Consider the following 18,155-nt stretch of genomic DNA (forward strand, 5'->3'; position numbering starts at 1 on the left):
AGTCATTAAACAAATAAAAATTATTATTGACTAAGAACCATTCAAGCAAATGAGGAGAGCCAAAATTTAGGAAATACAAAAGTTTTACTTTTCTGTCCTGTATTTGTTACAAGTGATTGGTGAGAAATTTCGGGAGAACAGAGTATCTATTAAGATAATAGTTATCAATGAAACAGGATACTTATTTTTTAATGTTTTAAATAGACAATGAAAAAGGGAAGTTAGGTTTCAGGATATCTTAGTCATTTGGATAAATTACTTTCTATTTATAAATCTTCACTGCACCTACATGTGGGTATTAGGGTTAATTTTAAACAAAGCTGAAGGTGGTTTGATATGTAGACATAGAAATTGAAGGCATGGTATTATTTTTACATATAAAAATATCACTGAAGGGGCAGCTAGGTGGCGCAGTGGGTAGAGCACCGGCTCTGAAGTCAGGAGGACCTGAGTTCAAATCCAACCTCAGACCAAACACTTGTAATGTACTAGCTGTGTGACCGTGGGCAAGTCAGTTAACCCCAATTGCCAAAAAAATAAATAAATAAATAGAAATAAAAATGAAAATATCACTGACCAGCCATCAATAGAATGTGTCCTTTAATTTGTTTTTTTCCAGTATTAGTTATATACTGTCTCTGAAAATTGATCTTTCTCTCTCCTTCGTGACTAGTGGCACTAATCTGCGAGATGGCTTGTCAAGGTTAGGACTGCTTTTTACTTCAGGGGTCTGTAGCAGTGAAATAGTGGGGAGGCAGCTGGCTCAGTTAAGGATCCAAGCCCTTATTCTCAGCCTCCTTAGAATCAGTTTCTAATTGAGCTAATGTTTCACGTTCAAGAAAATCTACCTTTTGTTAACTTGAAGCTCAGTTGTCTCTGTTGTTGTTTCTAGAATACAGAATACAAAGGGGAGTATTGGGCAGACCATCCTACAATAAAAATGTTCTGGGAAGTTTTTCATGAATTGCCTTTGGAAAAGAAAAAACAGTTCCTCTGTAAGTATTTCCATTGAATTCTATTTTGGATAAGAATTAAATTTAATGGTTGTATCTGATGTCTGCCTTATGGGATTAAACAACTTTATGGTGATTGGTATAGTTTATATGTCTTTATTAGTCTCTTAGTAACTGATTGAGTTACAAAAAAGATTAGAACATTCTATTCTGTCTTATAATTGATAGTTAAGACCATTTTTAAAAGTCTCGTCTAGCTTTTATATTAAATGTTTCACATAAAAATTCTAAAAATCATTGATTAGCTGGTTGACTTGTTTTGATTCCTTGAGAAATGTATAATGTTTTGTTTAAAATAAAGAAAAAGAAAATACCATTATATTGGGATTGGGAAATTTCCTATGACTATTATTTAATCACAAATGAGTAAGCTCTGTGAGTCTCTTTTTTTAAGCAGGACTCATCCCTGCTTCTACATCAAAACATTAAATATTTCTTTTGTAAATAGAGCCATAATAGGTTCTAATGAGAGCCACTCTTTAAACAATCCTGAACTGACATAGTGGGGAAGGTTAGGGTTGATGGTGCTTTAATACTTTTCATATATAACTAAGTCACTGGAAAATTTTGTAATTATTAGAGTATTTAGGGGTCTGGTGATAAGACCCAGTCTTCATCATTGTAGTCCATTGAAAGAGGCAGCAGTGCAGGTGATGAGCTATTCTTTGTAGCAGTGACCCAATTTACCAGTTTACCACCATTACCTTTCCCCATGCCTTAAAGCCAGTGGTGATCCAGTCCTTAGGAGGCAGCGCATGATGGTAGGAAAGGAGAGCCAGTGTTAGGCTGTGCTCTCGAGGACTGGCTGTGTTGGTGAGCAGCAGCTCCACTTTGTGTGTAAAACACGGGGCTTGGGCTGCATTGTCTTTAGGGTCCCCCCCCAGCTCTAAAATAGGGTTCTGTTTGAAGGATAACATGAAGCAACATGACAAAGTGAACAGAGAGCGGGCGTGGGCTTCAGGCCCTGGCTTGGCCACAAGTTGGCTTTGTCAGTAAACCTCTCAGTGCTCAAGGTAGCTGTGCAAGACTAAGTCGAAGAGAAGTACTGACCTGCATTGGTAAAGGGAATTTTCTCATCTGGGAGTATCATATCCTAATGAAGCACAGATCAGACCTCCCTACAAAGAGGATTAGCTAATAACCATAACTACTTTTACATTAAAATGTTGACGTCTTTCAAAGAAAACATTGTGGGAGGCCATATGCTGCTTCTGATAATGTTGTTACTACTCAAAACATTGTAGAAATTTCTCTTTTAAAATAGCCTTCAGCATTAACACTCCTAATGGTATAAAATCTTCATTCATCCAGTAGAGGATATCATTTTAGAAACAGCAGAAAATCATTAAAAACCAAATCTAGTGAATAAAGTTGGATAATAACATTCTTGGTCAGATACAAGCTGAGGACAAAAGTAATGAAAACAGTGTTGTTGTTTGTGAACATGTATGTATTTCAGTGATCAGTTTCCAGGTTAGTAGGTCAGTTTTTAAAATATCTACTGGTAAGCAGTATTTTCAGCCAAAGCTAATTTATAAAAAAATTTTCAGCAAGTAGATTAGAATGTTTCTTTCATTTTGGGTAAACCAATTTACACATTAAGTAAACCTGTTTACAAAGATCATTGACTGGAGTGGTTTTAGTAGATAAATAACTGAAGGTCACATGTAGTTGAACAGTACTGTTATAATGCAGATGTTTGTCTTAAGTTTTCATTTAAAAAAACTTTCTTGTGATAGTATTTTTGACAGGTAGTGATCGGATTCCTATTCTTGGTATGAAGAGTCTTAAACTGGTCATTCAGTCAACTGGAGGTGGAGAGGCATATCTCCCAGTCTCCCATACCTGTTTTAATCTTCTTGATCTTCCAAAATACACAGAGAAAGAAACTCTCCGATCTAAACTGATCCAAGCCATTGATCACAATGAAGGCTTCAGTTTAATATAACTTTAGAGGTATTATAACTATTTGGTTTAATGCAATAGCATTAAACTAATTTTTTGTGTCTTTCTTGTGGTGGTGAGTTCAGTGGACAAGGTGACCGAGGTGATAATATAATTAATTGCTTATTTACAAAATGTTCTGTGACATACAAATATTCACGAAAGCCAAAAAGTCCTAAAAGAAAATGAACAAACTATGTTAATACTAGACTTATTGTACAGAACCATGGACATTTTTTTTTGTCATCTACCAATAAACATGCAAGTATTGTGAGTACATTGAAGTTTCACTAACATGAATTTTAATGGTCTGCATATTACAGAAATGATCTTGGTGTGTGAGTGCATGGAATGGTTGCTTAATTCTTTTCAATCACTGGGTAAAAAACCTTTAACTTTGGTTTGCAATAGTCACTTGATTATTTTTCATTTTGTAAATAATGTTAAAGTTTTTGTAATAAAATAGTTACCTTCTGATACCAGTGCAGTTTCTATGTTGTAATTGAACTGGAATGACTTTTATGGTTTAAAAATTGTGACCATTAATTTTTTTTCCTGGTTTCTTAGAAACTCAAATAGCAGAAATCACAAGAGTAAAAATTTAGAGCTTGTTTTGTGCCAGGACAGTTTTCTAGTATCTTGGTATGTGCCCAGATCTGAGTTCTACTAAGTATCTTCCAGGTCCTTCCTCTGGAGTCCTGTAGTGATGGTGCATTTTCAGTGGGGAGTGATGATTAAACATGGTTAATTTAGCAGTGGAAGAGAGCTTTCCCATGGTTGTCAAGAATAGGAATGTGTGGCACTAGGAGACCCAGCACCCGCAGCTCACAGCTTTGAAAAATAATAACTGTGAAGGTTCGATTTGAGTCACATTTTCCACAGTGCTTTTTGGCTGATGTAGAAGAATTTTCTTCGGGGTTTTTTAAATTGAAGAAAACAGTTTTCAGATGCTGATTGTGAACTGAAACACTTTCAGATTTTATTCTTCTCATGTCTTAGAATGTGTGTTGATATGCAATACATGTGACTTTCAGCTATGGTGCAGATATTTATTTTTTAAATTTATAAAATGCAATGAAAACTCTTTAAAATACTTGAATAAAGATTTATTGGTTTATAATTAAACTTTCAGTGGTTATCATGTAAGATCCTACACTCTTCAAGACAATTTCTAAGAAGGTTTTAGGTCAGGACTCTTAAATTTGTGTTTTCTTCTCTTTTTCTCAGGGGTATGAACTTTAAAATTTCAGTGCACCAACCTAAAGAATGTAGAAAAAACTCATTCCCTTTGGAAATAAGGAAATGTCCTGAAATGCCAACTTCTCTTAGGTTTCCTCCATATTCTTTCTGTGATGTTGGCTTACAGAGTATAGATGTGACCATTCAAATAAATGACATCTTCCTCTCTCTTTGGAAGAGTCCTTTACACTCATAGCTTTAACCTGATGCTTTAAGGCCATGATATTTTAATACTTTGAGTACATTATCCCAGAGTTTCTCCTCGTCTTCCCTCAGTGAACCTGTTCTTTCTTCCCATCGTCTCCATTTCTGTTGATTGCACTACCATCTTCCCAGGCACCTCGTATGAACATCTTGGAACCCTTTTTGATTTCCCTCTCTCCTTCACATTACTATACCTACCTACATGGGTAGCTATGTGACCATATGTGTGCCCGCGTGCACACACCCCTTTGAGCAGATGCTAAATTGTATCAGTTTTATCCATTTTTTTCATCCATTCACATTTTTATCAGTCTAGTTTGGATTCACTTGGATGATTGCAGGAATCTCTTGACTATGCCTTTCCTGCATCTGCTCATTTTCTTTTTCAGTCCACCCTTCATAATAGCTGCCAGATAATTTTCCTAATCACAGGTCATGCTGTATCACTGAGGGACCTTTAGTGCCTCCCTTTTGTCTTTAGAATAAAATACAAATTCCTCCTCGCTTAGCATTGAAGTCCACCATAATCTGTCTCCATCACACCTTGTTTCACATTAGTCTTCTTCAACAATCTGAGTCAAATAGAAGGACTCAGAATGTAAGAAACTGGACATGGCTTCACTTCTGGATTCACAGAATCTGTCTGCATTTCTGCCTTTCAGTACAATAGTAAACATGCATTAAAGCACCTGCATATTCCAGGCACCCGTACTAATAATTAGCACATTGATGTAGCATTTATTATGCCCAGGTCACTGTGGTAGGTGCCGAGGATACAAAAGCAAAAACCAAAACAACCACACAAAACCCTAGATACGAGACATTGTTAGGTAAGATGCCTAATTACTAGTTTATCAAGAAAGGCTACCCATAGTCTTGAAGGAAGCTAAGGCTTCTGAGTGGGAGCAGTAAAGAGGGAGGTGCATGACAAGCCTGAAGAGAATAGTATTTGCTAAAGGACAACACGATCACACCAAGGAAATGAAATTTTACCAAATTTCAGATAACCATTTTTACTGAAATTCGGAACCCATGAGGCATATAAATGTGAAATAAATGAATATCAAAATTCAGGCTGAAACTAGATTGTGAAGAGATCTAAATGCCCAGCTAAGGAGTAGGTATTTTATCTCAGTTGGAGTAAGATGTCACCAAAGATTCTTGAGGAGGGTGTCACGGTCAGATCTGTGCTCTAGGAATACTTTTGGTAGTAGCCCTGAGGAGGCGAACAATTTGGTGGAGTTAGAATTGACAAGGTTTAGTTAATTGTGGGGGGAGAGAACAAAGTTAAGGATGACTTGGAGGTGGTAAACCGAAATGCCTGGAAGGGTACTGGTGGTCCTTATCAAAGGAAAAGGGGAAAGATTGGTTTGGCTTTGGTTTCTTTTTTTTTTTCTTTTCTGTTTTTGCAAAGACGATAGGGGAGGAGAGGTAATGATTTCTATCTGGGACTTGAGTTTGAGATAAGTTGTTCCTAGAGTGCTCCCTCCTCCATGAAGCCTTCCCATGCCTCCTTCACTCCTCAGTCCCTGTCCCCCCACAATGTCCCACCAGCTTCACCTTGTCATTGCTCACTTTGTCTGTGTCTCTTCTTTGTCTCCCATCACATCTCATTTTGTATTTGTATAAGTATTTCTACACCCTCACCTTCAGCTTAGAGGAATACAAGCCTCTTCAGGGCAGGGACCGTCTTTTTTTTTTTTTTCCTCATCTGTCTATCCCCAGTGATTTGCATGTAGCAGACCACTGAATTGATTTCTATAAAGCAATAATAGATTTTGTGGTAGTGGATTGGTCAACGCTTAGTAACTGCTTTGAGATGCTAAGTACTCAGTGTTTACTGGGCAGTTATCTTACATGAGTGCAGCACTGTACTGGGACTTCAGTTCTAGAAAACTGGGGAAAATGAAGGAGGGAAAACAGCTAAGTGTTGGGCAACCAAGTCTGTTTCAGCAGGTATTACATAGAAGTAGGCACTGTTGGTGGAGTTTGAGTTTTATTTGTGGCCAATTCTCTTTTCTTTCTGATGCTTCAAATTAGTGGAGTTACTTTTTAAATTTTGAAATAGTAACAACATTGTCAGTAGAGACAAGGCATGACATGATGTCCAGCTAGACTGGATTCTTTGGTGACCCCAAGTGATATTTTGGAAGACACTATGTGAGTTGGCTTCCCTAGTGGTTTTCAATCCCTTCTGTTCCGTAGAATATAAAGCTCCAGATCTTTCTGGATGTGCTAGGGCAAATAGCCATTGTCTTTAATGGGGGGAGGGAGGGGTCTGGGAGGGGAAGAGGATTCATCTTGGACCGTGGTGTAGGCCAGTATTGAAAAGTGTCTGACCACAGTAAAATCTGGCCACAGTTCAGGGTTTCAGCTGTACAAATTCATGTAGCTGCTGGGGAGACAGTGAAGAAATACTTGGTTTTTCTCTCTAACTATAGTAGTTTAGTTTTTAGACAATCTTAAATTAATCAAATTCTTAAGACAATAAATGTAAAAAAGTCTTTAGATTAAATTAAAATATTTTAATATCAGAAGTGCAATTTCAAAAACTTTTAACAGTAGTTTATTATCAACAGATTTACACCAAAGACAGGAAAACCATCCTGCTCTCATTAGCACATATAAGGACCCACACTTACTGGCATTTTTCCAGTTCATGGCCAGCTTCTTTATATAGACTTAAGATACTTGTTATTTCCAACACTTTTACATAAATACTTATTTCATACTAAGTGAATGGAAGGAAGACAGTTTGCAAGTTCTGAATTAAAAGCATATTCCACTTATTGCCCCAGAAAAGCCCCTATGCCCAGTGGCCACCTCCTGACTCTCTGCTGACCTTCCAAATGGCTTATATACAAGTAATACTAGAGTTTAGGACCCAATTTTCTCCCATTTGTCTCCCCAATGAGATTGCCCCTTGATTCCAGGGATCATGGTATGGATGACCCATACCACCATTAGACAGTCTACGCAGATGCACAATCCTGGGCCCTACCTTCCCGCCGTCCCTTACCCATATCTTTCTCTTTCATCTCCCAACTTAAATACCTTCATGTTTCCCTTCTTTTTCCTTAGGCATTTAGTGCTCTTCTGTCCTCTAGCTGCCCATAGCCCTTCCAATTTTGGGTCCAGCTCAGAATATAATTTAGACAGGCTGAGCTCTATTGGTCAGCATTTGCTAGATGATAAATAGCAATGGAAACTATTAAAGTGTCAGTGATTGCTATTCCTGGTCTCTTTCCACTCTCCCAGGAGTAAGTCCCAATGAAGCCATCTGTAGGAGACAACCTTCAAGTGACACCCTTGGGTTTGTTCTTTTGGCAGGCCAGCTCAGAGCCTTGGAGAAGGGAGGAGTTGGTTACTGCCCAGCTTCCTCCTTCATCCATCAGATTCTCTGTCTAGGCCAGGGCTTCCTAGGGTTCTTTAAGTTTGAATCTAAAAAACCATCTGAGGGACCTTGAAGCAGCCCTGTTTCTGCCACCTACTCCTTGTTCTGTAAATGCTTGTAACACCTTAATGATGTCTCTTTGAGCTTATCTGATTAGCATGGTTTTCTGCTTTATTGATCACTTTTCAGTCATCAACTTTAAAAATTAAAAAAATAAGGGATCATTTGTGTCTTGGGAGTTGTGCGAATGAGTGTGTGTGTGTGTGTGTGTCTGTCCCACACTACTGGGTAAGACCTAAAGTAGAAGCTAAATAATTATTTTAAAAGAAATGCTTATTTATTAAATTAATTATATACTATATTTGTCTAATGTAGTCAGCATAAATTCAACATAAAGTGTACATCCAAAGTATATTTGACATTTCTTTCAGGTAAGTTATAATACCTTTTAATATAACAGTGCAAAGGTGAGCCAGTTCAGTCCCTAACAATGAACACAAATTAGTGTGCTGAGCTGGGCAGCGATCAAACTGGACTGTTTGGAAAACTGTGCGGTACTTCTAGTAACTCCAAATTGTTCTCTACTACAAAAGCCCATCTCTTTTAAAACCAGTATTTTCCCATCTTAGAAGAAGCTGGCATGGTGGGCATGAGCAGGTTGCAAGGGTATTTTGTTACCAAGAACAATAACTTTATAACACATCCAACAGACAATCTCTAGGAGAGAGATGGATCCTGAGAATGTGGGCATATTCTTTAGTGGTGTGTGGGGAAAAAAGGGCAAGCCTTATGGAGCTGGGATCTGCATTGGCAGGTGACCACTGAGTCTAGGCCTATTCCATACACCTTCAGATTTTACTCCATACACCATATTGCTTAGCTGGTTTCTTATGCTGAATGGCAGCCACAGTAATGCCCTCTCCCAAAGTAACTTTTCCGTGTCCTAAAGTTGTAGGCACTTCCACTGCCCCTATTCCATTGCACTATCTTCCCCTAGTATGTCAAACTCGGCTTCATTCATAGTTAAATTGAAGGTGCCATTAGAACAAATGGGATACTGGCATTAACACTCATTCCCTGAGACTGACACTTCTAGGCCAGTACAGGAGAGATGTGGCAGCCCTGGGGAGGAATCTTAGGAAACCGGGGTTCTAGTCCTGCCTCTTCCATTAATCAAAATCAGACATCCATTTAATCCCTGAGGGGGCCTAAGTTTCTTTACCTAATAGAAGTTCTTGCTGTAATGGTCCAGAACAGTTTAGGAATACCAAGGTGTTTGCTGTTTAAAGTAAGCTATTTACTCAAGGAGAGGTGGGAACACCCCTCAGTTTCATCAATTAATTAGTATACTTGGAAAAATGCAAGTGTTTTAACAGAAAGAAAAAAGTCAAATGACAATTTTTAATAGACTTTAACAGGATGTACAAGTATAAAACACTGGTTTTGTATTTCAAAAGTTGCAGGGGGCCAGTCATTTTAAACAGTCTACAAAACATATGTCAGTAGATTACATAAAAGACACTATATATATATATATACAATATAAAAAGAGCTGAAAACAATCCTCACTGTAAAAATAATTTAAAACAAATCTTTCCATTTAAAATATCATCTATAGCACAAACACATTGTATCATGCAAATGAAAACTAAACATACTGCATTCTTTAATGGAACCAAATGCAAATGAGGTCTGAAAACTTTTAGAATTTAGACTTCAAGACAACATGCCAACATCTTTTTAGTTTAACAAATGTCCATTCTTAAAACACAAATTTCAGTTTCCCTGGCAGTTATGGTTCTAATTGGTGTCTTACACTTAAAGAACAGCTACAATTTCAAAACCCTTACTAAACACTGTAATAAATATTAAAGCAAAGTATGAATAATCTGTAGTTTTTGGGTCATGTTGAGAAAGTGGTTTGGAAAATAAATGCTTTATTGTGCAATTTTATAAAATATGAACTTCAGAAAGCTGGAAGATCTGTAGCTGAGGAACTGAAATGTAGTTTTAAGGCAGGCTACATGACATTTAAACAAAGCTACATTATAGGAACTAGTTCCATTCATTGACTACACTGCTAGGGACCCTCTGCACCATGGCAAGCTCTCCGTCATATTAGATTAGAAATTGGCATTTCTGTGATACCAAATCCTCAAAAATAGGAGCTGTGCATGACCTCCAAGAGGCATACTTTCTGGCAGACTATACTGAATGTTGCATTACTTTGGAATTATAATCAGCTTCCTGTCACTTTCCTGTGGTATTTGGGGAAGGGAAAACAGCAGTCCAAAAATATATATATATGTGTATATGGATATATGTGTGTGTGTGTGTGTGTGTTTATCTATGTAGATATAGATATAGATGAGAGAGAATACTCTCCCCTGTTAGAAGTACCATTATTACAGATTCAGACAAGCTTTGCATATTCACATCTTGGCAGTTTAATGTTTATGGAAAGGACCAATGCAAGCTGTACCACAGTGATAGGTATTTACACAATAATGGTAAGATATCTTCTAAACCGAGGGGATCCAGCTAGGCACCTCATACTGAAACATTTCCAAAGCATTTTTAACGAAGTTTTTTTTTTCTTCCCACGTTAGCTTTATGAGCCAATACAGACAATGCTAACCCATCCACAGGAAATTTGAAAAAGCCTTCTTTGTATTCCTTATCATCTCTTCAGCCCCATGTCTTATGAAAGCAAAGACTTTCTGTGCTTTCCCAGGTTATCATCAGCTTCAATCTACAAAGATTATATGTTTTTGAGACCAAAAATTAAAGTTAGCTGCCACTAAAGTCTTTGAAAATGCCAGTGTTTTTTAAAAGGGGTGGGGGTGGGGGGCTATTTTGTTGAATAAAAATTTAGCAGAACAGAAGCATGAAGGTGTGAAACAACCATTCAAAATGTTACAAAGGAAAAAAATTGTGAAAAATACCAGTCTTTGGTCTAGATTAGCTGTTCCCTTTATATTAATTTAACATCCAATGGCTTTTGGAAAACTTTAAAATGCTGAAATTCACTAGGTACCCCCCCATACCCCCCCCCCAAAAAAACTATATATACATACAGATGCATTATCACACAAAATGGATCTTGGAAAAAAGTGAACATAGTGACTAATAGCTAACTAAAGATACTTAGTACCTTACCTTTCTTTTAAAAAAGTTAGTGTTGAGTGTATAATTATAGAATTACTGAAAAAGTAAAAATTATACATGAAAATCTGGTTTAACTGTCTATAAACACCACACCCTTATAGTTTTCCTTGCTCTCTTAAGTTCAGAAGGAAACTTTCATTCTGACATGCCAAAGTTCCTAATGCTGGTGGAAAAGTTCCTGTAAGCAGGCAAAGATGACATTATAATCTGTCCGATGACTGGTCAACTTCAGCGGCCTCCTCCTTGACAGACATAGCTTCGTTAACTGCACACTGCTCATCTCGGTCACACCCAAAGCCAGGTCTGCCTCTCTCGGGAACCTCAGCATCCTCCTCCAAGCCATTATAGAATTCTTCCATCTCACTCTCATCCTCCATAGGTTCTTCTAGGCTTGGGCTGTGGCAGGTTCCACTGTCACTATTACTGCCACAAGAACTGGAGGACAGCACATCATCTTCAGAGTCTGAGTAGACCTCAGCGCCATGAAAAATATATCGATTTGGTGGTAAAAAGAGGTACTGGTTACCTTAAAATCAGATTGTGAGACAAAAAGGAGAGCGATTTATTTTCTGCTCACAAAAGAAGCTCATATATCACTTGTTTCTGGTTATGCAGACACAAATTTATTCCACTATAAAATAACGACCAACTTGTAAGGGAAAAACAGCTCATCACCTCTTCTAGCAGCCTAGAAAAGTATGGATGTGACTTAAATTTCAGGGGGACCCCTTCTCAGATCTCTCATTTTAAAAGTCAGAGGCTTCTCTCTAGAAAGAAGGTTCATGATTCCTCTTTTTAAAAAAAGCAGTTAACATCTCTATCCTCTCTTTAGCTTTGCTTCCTTACTCAGCATGTTCAGTGCCAAATAAGAGATTTGTATCTTCTGAGTTTTCACTAATGAAGTCAACAGGAATGTTTGCCTCAACTAATGAACAATCCTAGTATGGAGAGCCATTTCTGTCCCACTGAAACATGTTTCTGTCTGAGAAACAGCCCAAGTTTAAGGGACACAACAGATGGACATCTTTACAAAAACATGTTCTTGCAGTCTCACAAATTTGAAATAGGAAGTTACAAGTAAAGGAGAAGGGGAAGGAAATCAGCATTTATTGTGTTAGGTGCTTTACAAATACCTCACACTCTGTCTCATTAGGCCCTCTTCAACTTAAAAACAAGTCAATATTCAAAACCTTCCCCAAAGGATCAAAGAAGTCAGATGTACTGGGCTCCGGGCCAGTCTGTGAATAACAGTATGAACCTAACTGCTGCGCACATCAGTATTTCACAGGTAACCTTTTAAAGTTGTATACTTTTTGTATACATAAAGTTGTATACATAGTGATAGAGTACACCGATGGGAAAGCAGGGGTGAGACTCCTCGGGTTTGAGGCTGGAACAAGCCTTTTTCCTGCTCTTAGAATCCCAAAGGACGTGTGTTTCAGTCCCCAGAAAATTCCCCAGGCACCACCTTTTGTTCTGAAGGCCCACCTCCCTTTCTACTGCCCTTCATTCCTTGTAGTTTTAACTGCTTCCCTTCTGTCTGATCCCTAAAAGAAATTAAAACCCTTGGGAAACTTGAAAAGGTTTTTATCTTTAACATATTGGGGGACAGAAGTGGGTAAAAAAATTTTCTCACATCCCCTAATCTCTTCCATTCAACTGAGGTCGCAAAGAAAGGGCCTATCTGAGTGCCCAAAGGTGTATAATTCTGTGCTTCAGAGGAAGCCCTAAACCAGTGGGTTATTTCCTTGCAGGAGTCAAAACGTTGTGCGTAAGGGGGAAATGACATCATAAAAGAGTGCTGGAACATTACCTCCCCTCCCCGACCCCCGCCCCCCTGCCAAAAATCAGGTAACCAAATGGAGGCTGGGAAGAAGACAATCAAAGCAGCAGAGAAAACCCCAAGCAGAGTAGTTCCAGGCACCTGCCCAGCGGCTGCACAGGAGAGGCCCCTGAGCAGGGGGTTTCCTGCTGCACAGGAGGCTGCAAGGTTCCTCCCAGCCAGGGGACTAAGTAGTGAACAATGCTGCAATGCTTCCAGAATCCACGATTTTGTCCAGCTGGGCCCTCCTCCCCCCAAAGCAGTCTGCAGCCCATCCCCTTTTTGCTTTAGACTAACTGTATGAGCTTCTGTGGCCCAAAAACAAAAACAAAAAACACCTAACCAGCTTGGTTGGTAACAGGTCAAAATACCCAGGGACCAAGGGAAGGAAAAGACTTTTGTGCTTCATTTCTCTTGTGAGCACAGCTTCACACCTATCGGGAGCACAGAACTATTTGGAAAACTAGAAATAAGAATTACTAGGAGCAGGCTGGGATCACATCAGTGCTGGATAAAGAGCTCTTAGTGGTTATCTAGTCACCTCCCTGAAATGTTTGTAGGCACCGGCCAGTTTTCTGGGGACCAGGGAAAAGAAACAAAGGAAAGGGAGGCTATTGCTTTTCAAACATTATCATCAGGAGGGGAAAAGAAGGATCCTCCCAACAGCAGCCTTCCCCAGGAGGAGATTATAAAAATCCTCCCCAAAGTTCAATCAGGCACCGAGTGGCAGACAGTTTCGAAGTGGTTTCATGTCAATGCTGATTCTCCCTTGAAGCAGTTCTGTAGATATGGCAAGTTGGCTGTCTCTCAAGATGATAAACCTTCATGAGCAGCTTCTTGAAGACTTTTTCCTTGCCTGTTCCACTGGGCCAGTTTCACAGCAAAGAAGCCAGGCTTACTTAACAGATTATTTTTGAGAAATGAGTGTCGAGTGTGGGCCAAGAATGAAAATGAGAGAAACTACTTATAACCCAGGCTACTACTAGATTTAGGAGAGATGGTGCGTATTTTGAGAAAACATATGCTGGCACTATACTCACTTCATACCACCCGCTGGCTAGCGATCACTTTCCTACAAAGTGCTGGGGGTTCTTTAAGTAAATTGTTTCCAAGCGAGTGAAAAACCTCTGCAAAGGTGCTGGGAGGGGGCCCCACGAGCAGCTAGGGCTGCCAGGTGTCCCGCTCTGCCCTCAAACCCTTTCCTCCTCCTCTACTTGGCGTGTGGCTAATGCTGTCCTTAGAGCATGTGCTGTGGCAGCTTCTGTAGCGCCTCAATGCATCCTCTTCCAACAGTCCCACCCAACTACCAAGTACAGCTCTCTAACTCACCTGCCAAGACACCCCAATTACCAATGTGACCAAGATCTCCAAGCAGATCAACACTATTACTTACCGTCAAGCCGCTTACTGATCTGCTCTTTCACAAGTCTATTGGGCCAGCATTTCCTCAGTGTTTCCACAACGGAAGTTCTTTCATTTTTCTCTCTATTCTCCCCACTGTTGGCTCCAGGATCCTCCAGCTGTTCTGTAATACTTGCAGGGTGTCCTGAAGATGCTCGCCCCTCTGGCACTGGCTTCTCTGCCTTGCAGCCCCTCCTTGATGTGGCCCCATCCTCCGTATCCCCAGGCCTCCCCTCAGTTGCCCACGAGTCTGGTGGGGAAGTTCTGCCGGGGGAACTGGAGTCTTCAGAAATATTAAGAGGCGTGGGGGGCAGTCCTACCCAGTGAGCTCCAAACTCTCTCTGGGCTCGTGGCGGCTTTTCTGTGATCTCTGAAAGCTTTGTCGGGTTGCAGCAGAGCCGGCTGTATTCCCCACCCAGCCGCTGGCAGAGCTCGTTAATGATGACGTCACAGTCCCCCAGAAGCTCCACGTCAAAGTGCAGGTGAGGCAGGGGTTCCCTGTTAATCAGGATCTGAGGCACTTCATGGGGTATGGAACCTGGAAACAGAAAAAAGCGTTCATGAAGAAACTGGGCAACCAAAGAGCCACAGCCCAGGCCTAACGAGGCCGTGCGGACCCCTTCCTAGGGAGAGCCGGTCAACAAGAGAAGACACGGCCCAGCTGAGTGCTGAGTAATCTGGGCCTTGGTGGATAGCTTCGAAGCCTTCTAGAAAGCGTTACTCTGTGGAGAGGCCCACGCTTCACTTAAGTGACGGGCACAAAAATAACTTGAAAAGCTTGTAGTAACTGAAATAGAGGCCCTACTTCCCCCCCCCCCCAAAAAACAAAACCCAAAAAACAAAACACACATGGCCTCAAATGTATTCTTAAGAAAATCACAACAAAAAGGATGGAGAGCAATGATGAGAAATAGGAATAAAATGTGTACTAGAATGGGAGGAAATGTAAAACACTCTAACAACCATGATGTGCCTTCTATACGTAAAGCGCTGACTGAGCTTATGAAGACCAAGGCCCACACAAACCAAACAGTTCCTGCCTTTGAGGAGTTTCCATTCTACTGGAGCAATAAAACATTTACAGTTAACCAAGTAGAGATTCTTTTTAAAAATTTGACTTAATCAATGTGAACAGTCATTTGACCCATGCAGACCGCATCCCCTCCACACTTCAGCAGAGTTCAGTGATTTAATGTGACTTAGAACTAGCACTTCCATCATGTATATGAAGTACACCCTCGTGTTTATTTTTCCTTTCAAAGAGATTATTTTGGGTATACAGCTTATATTTGTCAACTACATACATGTAACTTATAACTGTATCCCAAACACATACTGAAGTGAATTAGACATAAACAGCCCAGTTAATAATGTGCTTTCATAGTAATTCCTACCTTTAGGACCAACTATATTTAAAGGCACAGACTTTTCAAGCTTCTCATGATAGTGAAATAAAATAAATTTGGATCACAGCAGAAAAAGTGCAGCGATGATAAAACTTAAACAAGCCTCCCTCCCCATCACGGACATGAGGTTTACCCATGTTCACCTTCTTTTTCTGTAAGGAGTAAGTAGTCATTTTGAACCTGGCGTTCTGACCTAAATTTTTCACAACAATACATATCAATTTGAATTTATCAAACCCTGAAATAAGTCAAGTTAAGTTTTGTGAGTTCTCTTAAACTTAACTTTTGAAATCTGAAAAAGTAGCTACAGTGAAATATTCATTCATCACTTGACAAAGAACACTAATAAGCTTACATTTATAAGTTACTTTAAGGTGCTTATTTCATGAGAATCCAGTGAGGAAAGGTACTTTGTAAACATTCAGAGTGCTGTGTAAATGGGAATGATGACCATGTCTTGTCCATGGTAACACAGGGACTGGTAGAGCAGGGATCTGAACTCGGATTCATTAACAATACTGATAAAAAGGTCCACTGCTTCCTCAGGGTGTGTATCCAGGATATATGACGTCACCCTGCCAAGATGAAAGCGGGGTGCACTGTCTAGGGAACGGTTAGCCAAACTGTGGTATGGAATGTAATGGCTTATTATTGCACTGTGAGAAATGAAGATCAAGAAATCAAGGAAACTAAGATTTTGAACAATTTATGCAATGACTACAAAAATATAAAGGAAGACAACAGTGAAAGCCTTCAGAATTCTGATAACACAGTAACCAGAGAGATAAGGTATGGAGGTGGTGGATTAAAGGTGCAGTGTCAAATTTATGTTTTTAGACATATCCAAAGTGACCGTTTTCTTAGGTACAAGGAGGATGACTGTCACTGAGAACTGACCAATGTTTTAAAAGGGTGTGTGTGTGTGTGTAACGTCAATAAGATCAAAAAGGAGAAAGATTAAAATGAAAATGTTTTTAAAACCTCCAAAGACTTATCAAACTTGAAGGGAAGCACACAGTTCTGTTGATTCACCTGGACACTAATGATTCTGCCAGAAGGACTCAGGAAAGTACCGGGCAAGAAAATCAAGACCTGGGAGGGAGGGGACGTGGCAGGTGGCCGGCAAGGTTTAGATCACTGCTGCCAAATGAAGACAAGAGCTTCAGAAGAGCAAAAGCAAAGGTCTATCTACCAAAGTAAGCAGAGGTTTAAGAGGAGGGATGATATCTGAGACTCAGAGCTAGGTTTCTGGATCACAGATCAAAACATGGGTGGAATGGGCTCTCTTGCTCAGAGATGGAGTGCATCTATTTGGGGGCTAGTGAACACTTTTGGCCTCCAGACTTGAAAGTCAAATCAAAAGGGCTCTGGACAGAAAAAGTGACCCATGGGAAGTGGGATGGGAGAGGGGTGAAAGGGTAATGCTGTAGAGCTTAGAGACAGAAAATATAGAGAATAACTAAAACAAAAGAAAATGATAGAACACCAAAAAATTCACATCACAAAAATCCAAGAAAGGAACCGATTGCATCCCACAGCAAACTAGATCCTCACATAAAGTGAAATTTGACCTCTCAGATATGAATGACTTTATGGGATGAGAACCATGACTGACCTCTGGCTCTTGAAGATGTTCTATTATTCTAAATGGACAGAATGATGAATGGGGGGGTTGGAGTATTAGACAGAGGGTTAGAGGAGAGGCACAGTGGACTAAGAGAATGCACCAAGTAGCGGAAACCCAGGAATCAGGTGAGCACGGAGAGCATATGGATAAAAATCGCTGGAGGCAGAAAAGGAATCTACAGTCTCAGATTCTCCTACAGGCCACCTGGACAAAAGGAAGACATCAGCGAGTTATGGAAACAGCTAATGCAAACACAGATTCAGTACTGACAGTGATAAGGGAATTTCAGTTACCTACACATCTGCTGAGAGAGCTCTGTCTACCAACATCACAGCAGCTAATAATTTCTAGGATTACTTTTATGACTATTTCATCCTTCAAAAAGTGAAGTTCAGACCAGAAAGGATGGAAAAAAAATAGGTACTTTCTTATTATCTCCCTCCTTTTCTTGAGTTTCAACTAGCTTCCCTCGAGTTCAAGTCGTCAGGCCCACACAAACTGCATCCCATGGAACTACAAGAAGCTGCAGATGTGAGTGAGGAGTCAGTCATCTCTAAATACCGTCTTGAATTTCCAAAAATCTCCACAGCAGTGAGCTTGACTGTGATTCCTGGCAAAGTGAGTGAGCAGAGAGAAAGGGACAGATCTGAGCAATATGGTCTGGGTGAGAATGAGACCGGACAACTGAGATGTGCAGAGAGGCAAAAGAAGCAGTTAAAGACAATAACAAGATTAGGAACCACAGTAGTGTCCTTAAAAGTAACAGGGAATTTATGGAGAGAATGATGATGAGATCTGTGATAAAGATAACATTATAACCCACGAGTGTTTCATCATTCATGGGTAACTGTACCCCCCAAAACAAAAGGGGAGGCGAGGAACCAGAGGTAGCCACAAGATGATGAGGTGGGGGGGGGTCAACAATTCGAATAGTGGT

The 18,155-nt window shown here is 39.8% G+C and overlaps 2 protein-coding genes across 2 annotated transcripts in view; one reads left to right on the forward strand and one right to left on the reverse strand.

The window, feature by feature from the left end:
* HERC4 (HECT and RLD domain containing E3 ubiquitin protein ligase 4) overlaps positions 1 to 3,439 on the forward strand; it is an 85,770-nt gene extending 82,331 nt beyond the window's left edge. Inside the window, exons 24-25 of the mRNA XM_027840514.1 lie at positions 893 to 995; positions 2,753 to 3,439. Coding sequence (XP_027696315.1) covers positions 893 to 995; positions 2,753 to 2,961 — 312 coding nt within the window. The 3' untranslated portion in view covers positions 2,962 to 3,439. The remainder of the gene's footprint in view (positions 1 to 892; positions 996 to 2,752) is intronic.
* A 3,471-nt stretch (positions 3,440 to 6,910) lies between these two features.
* Positions 6,911 to 18,155, reverse strand: part of SIRT1 (sirtuin 1) — a 35,416-nt gene continuing 24,171 nt past the window's right edge. Inside the window, exons 8-9 of the mRNA XM_027840657.1 lie at positions 14,178 to 14,723; positions 6,911 to 11,488 (exon numbers count right to left, since the gene is read on the reverse strand). Coding sequence (XP_027696458.1) covers positions 11,163 to 11,488; positions 14,178 to 14,723 — 872 coding nt within the window. The 3' untranslated portion in view covers positions 6,911 to 11,162. The remainder of the gene's footprint in view (positions 11,489 to 14,177; positions 14,724 to 18,155) is intronic.

This window comes from Vombatus ursinus, unplaced genomic scaffold, assembly GCF_900497805.2.
Source record: "Vombatus ursinus unplaced genomic scaffold, bare-nosed wombat genome assembly UNPS02014847.1, whole genome shotgun sequence".
Lineage (NCBI taxonomy): Eukaryota > Metazoa > Chordata > Mammalia > Diprotodontia > Vombatidae > Vombatus > Vombatus ursinus.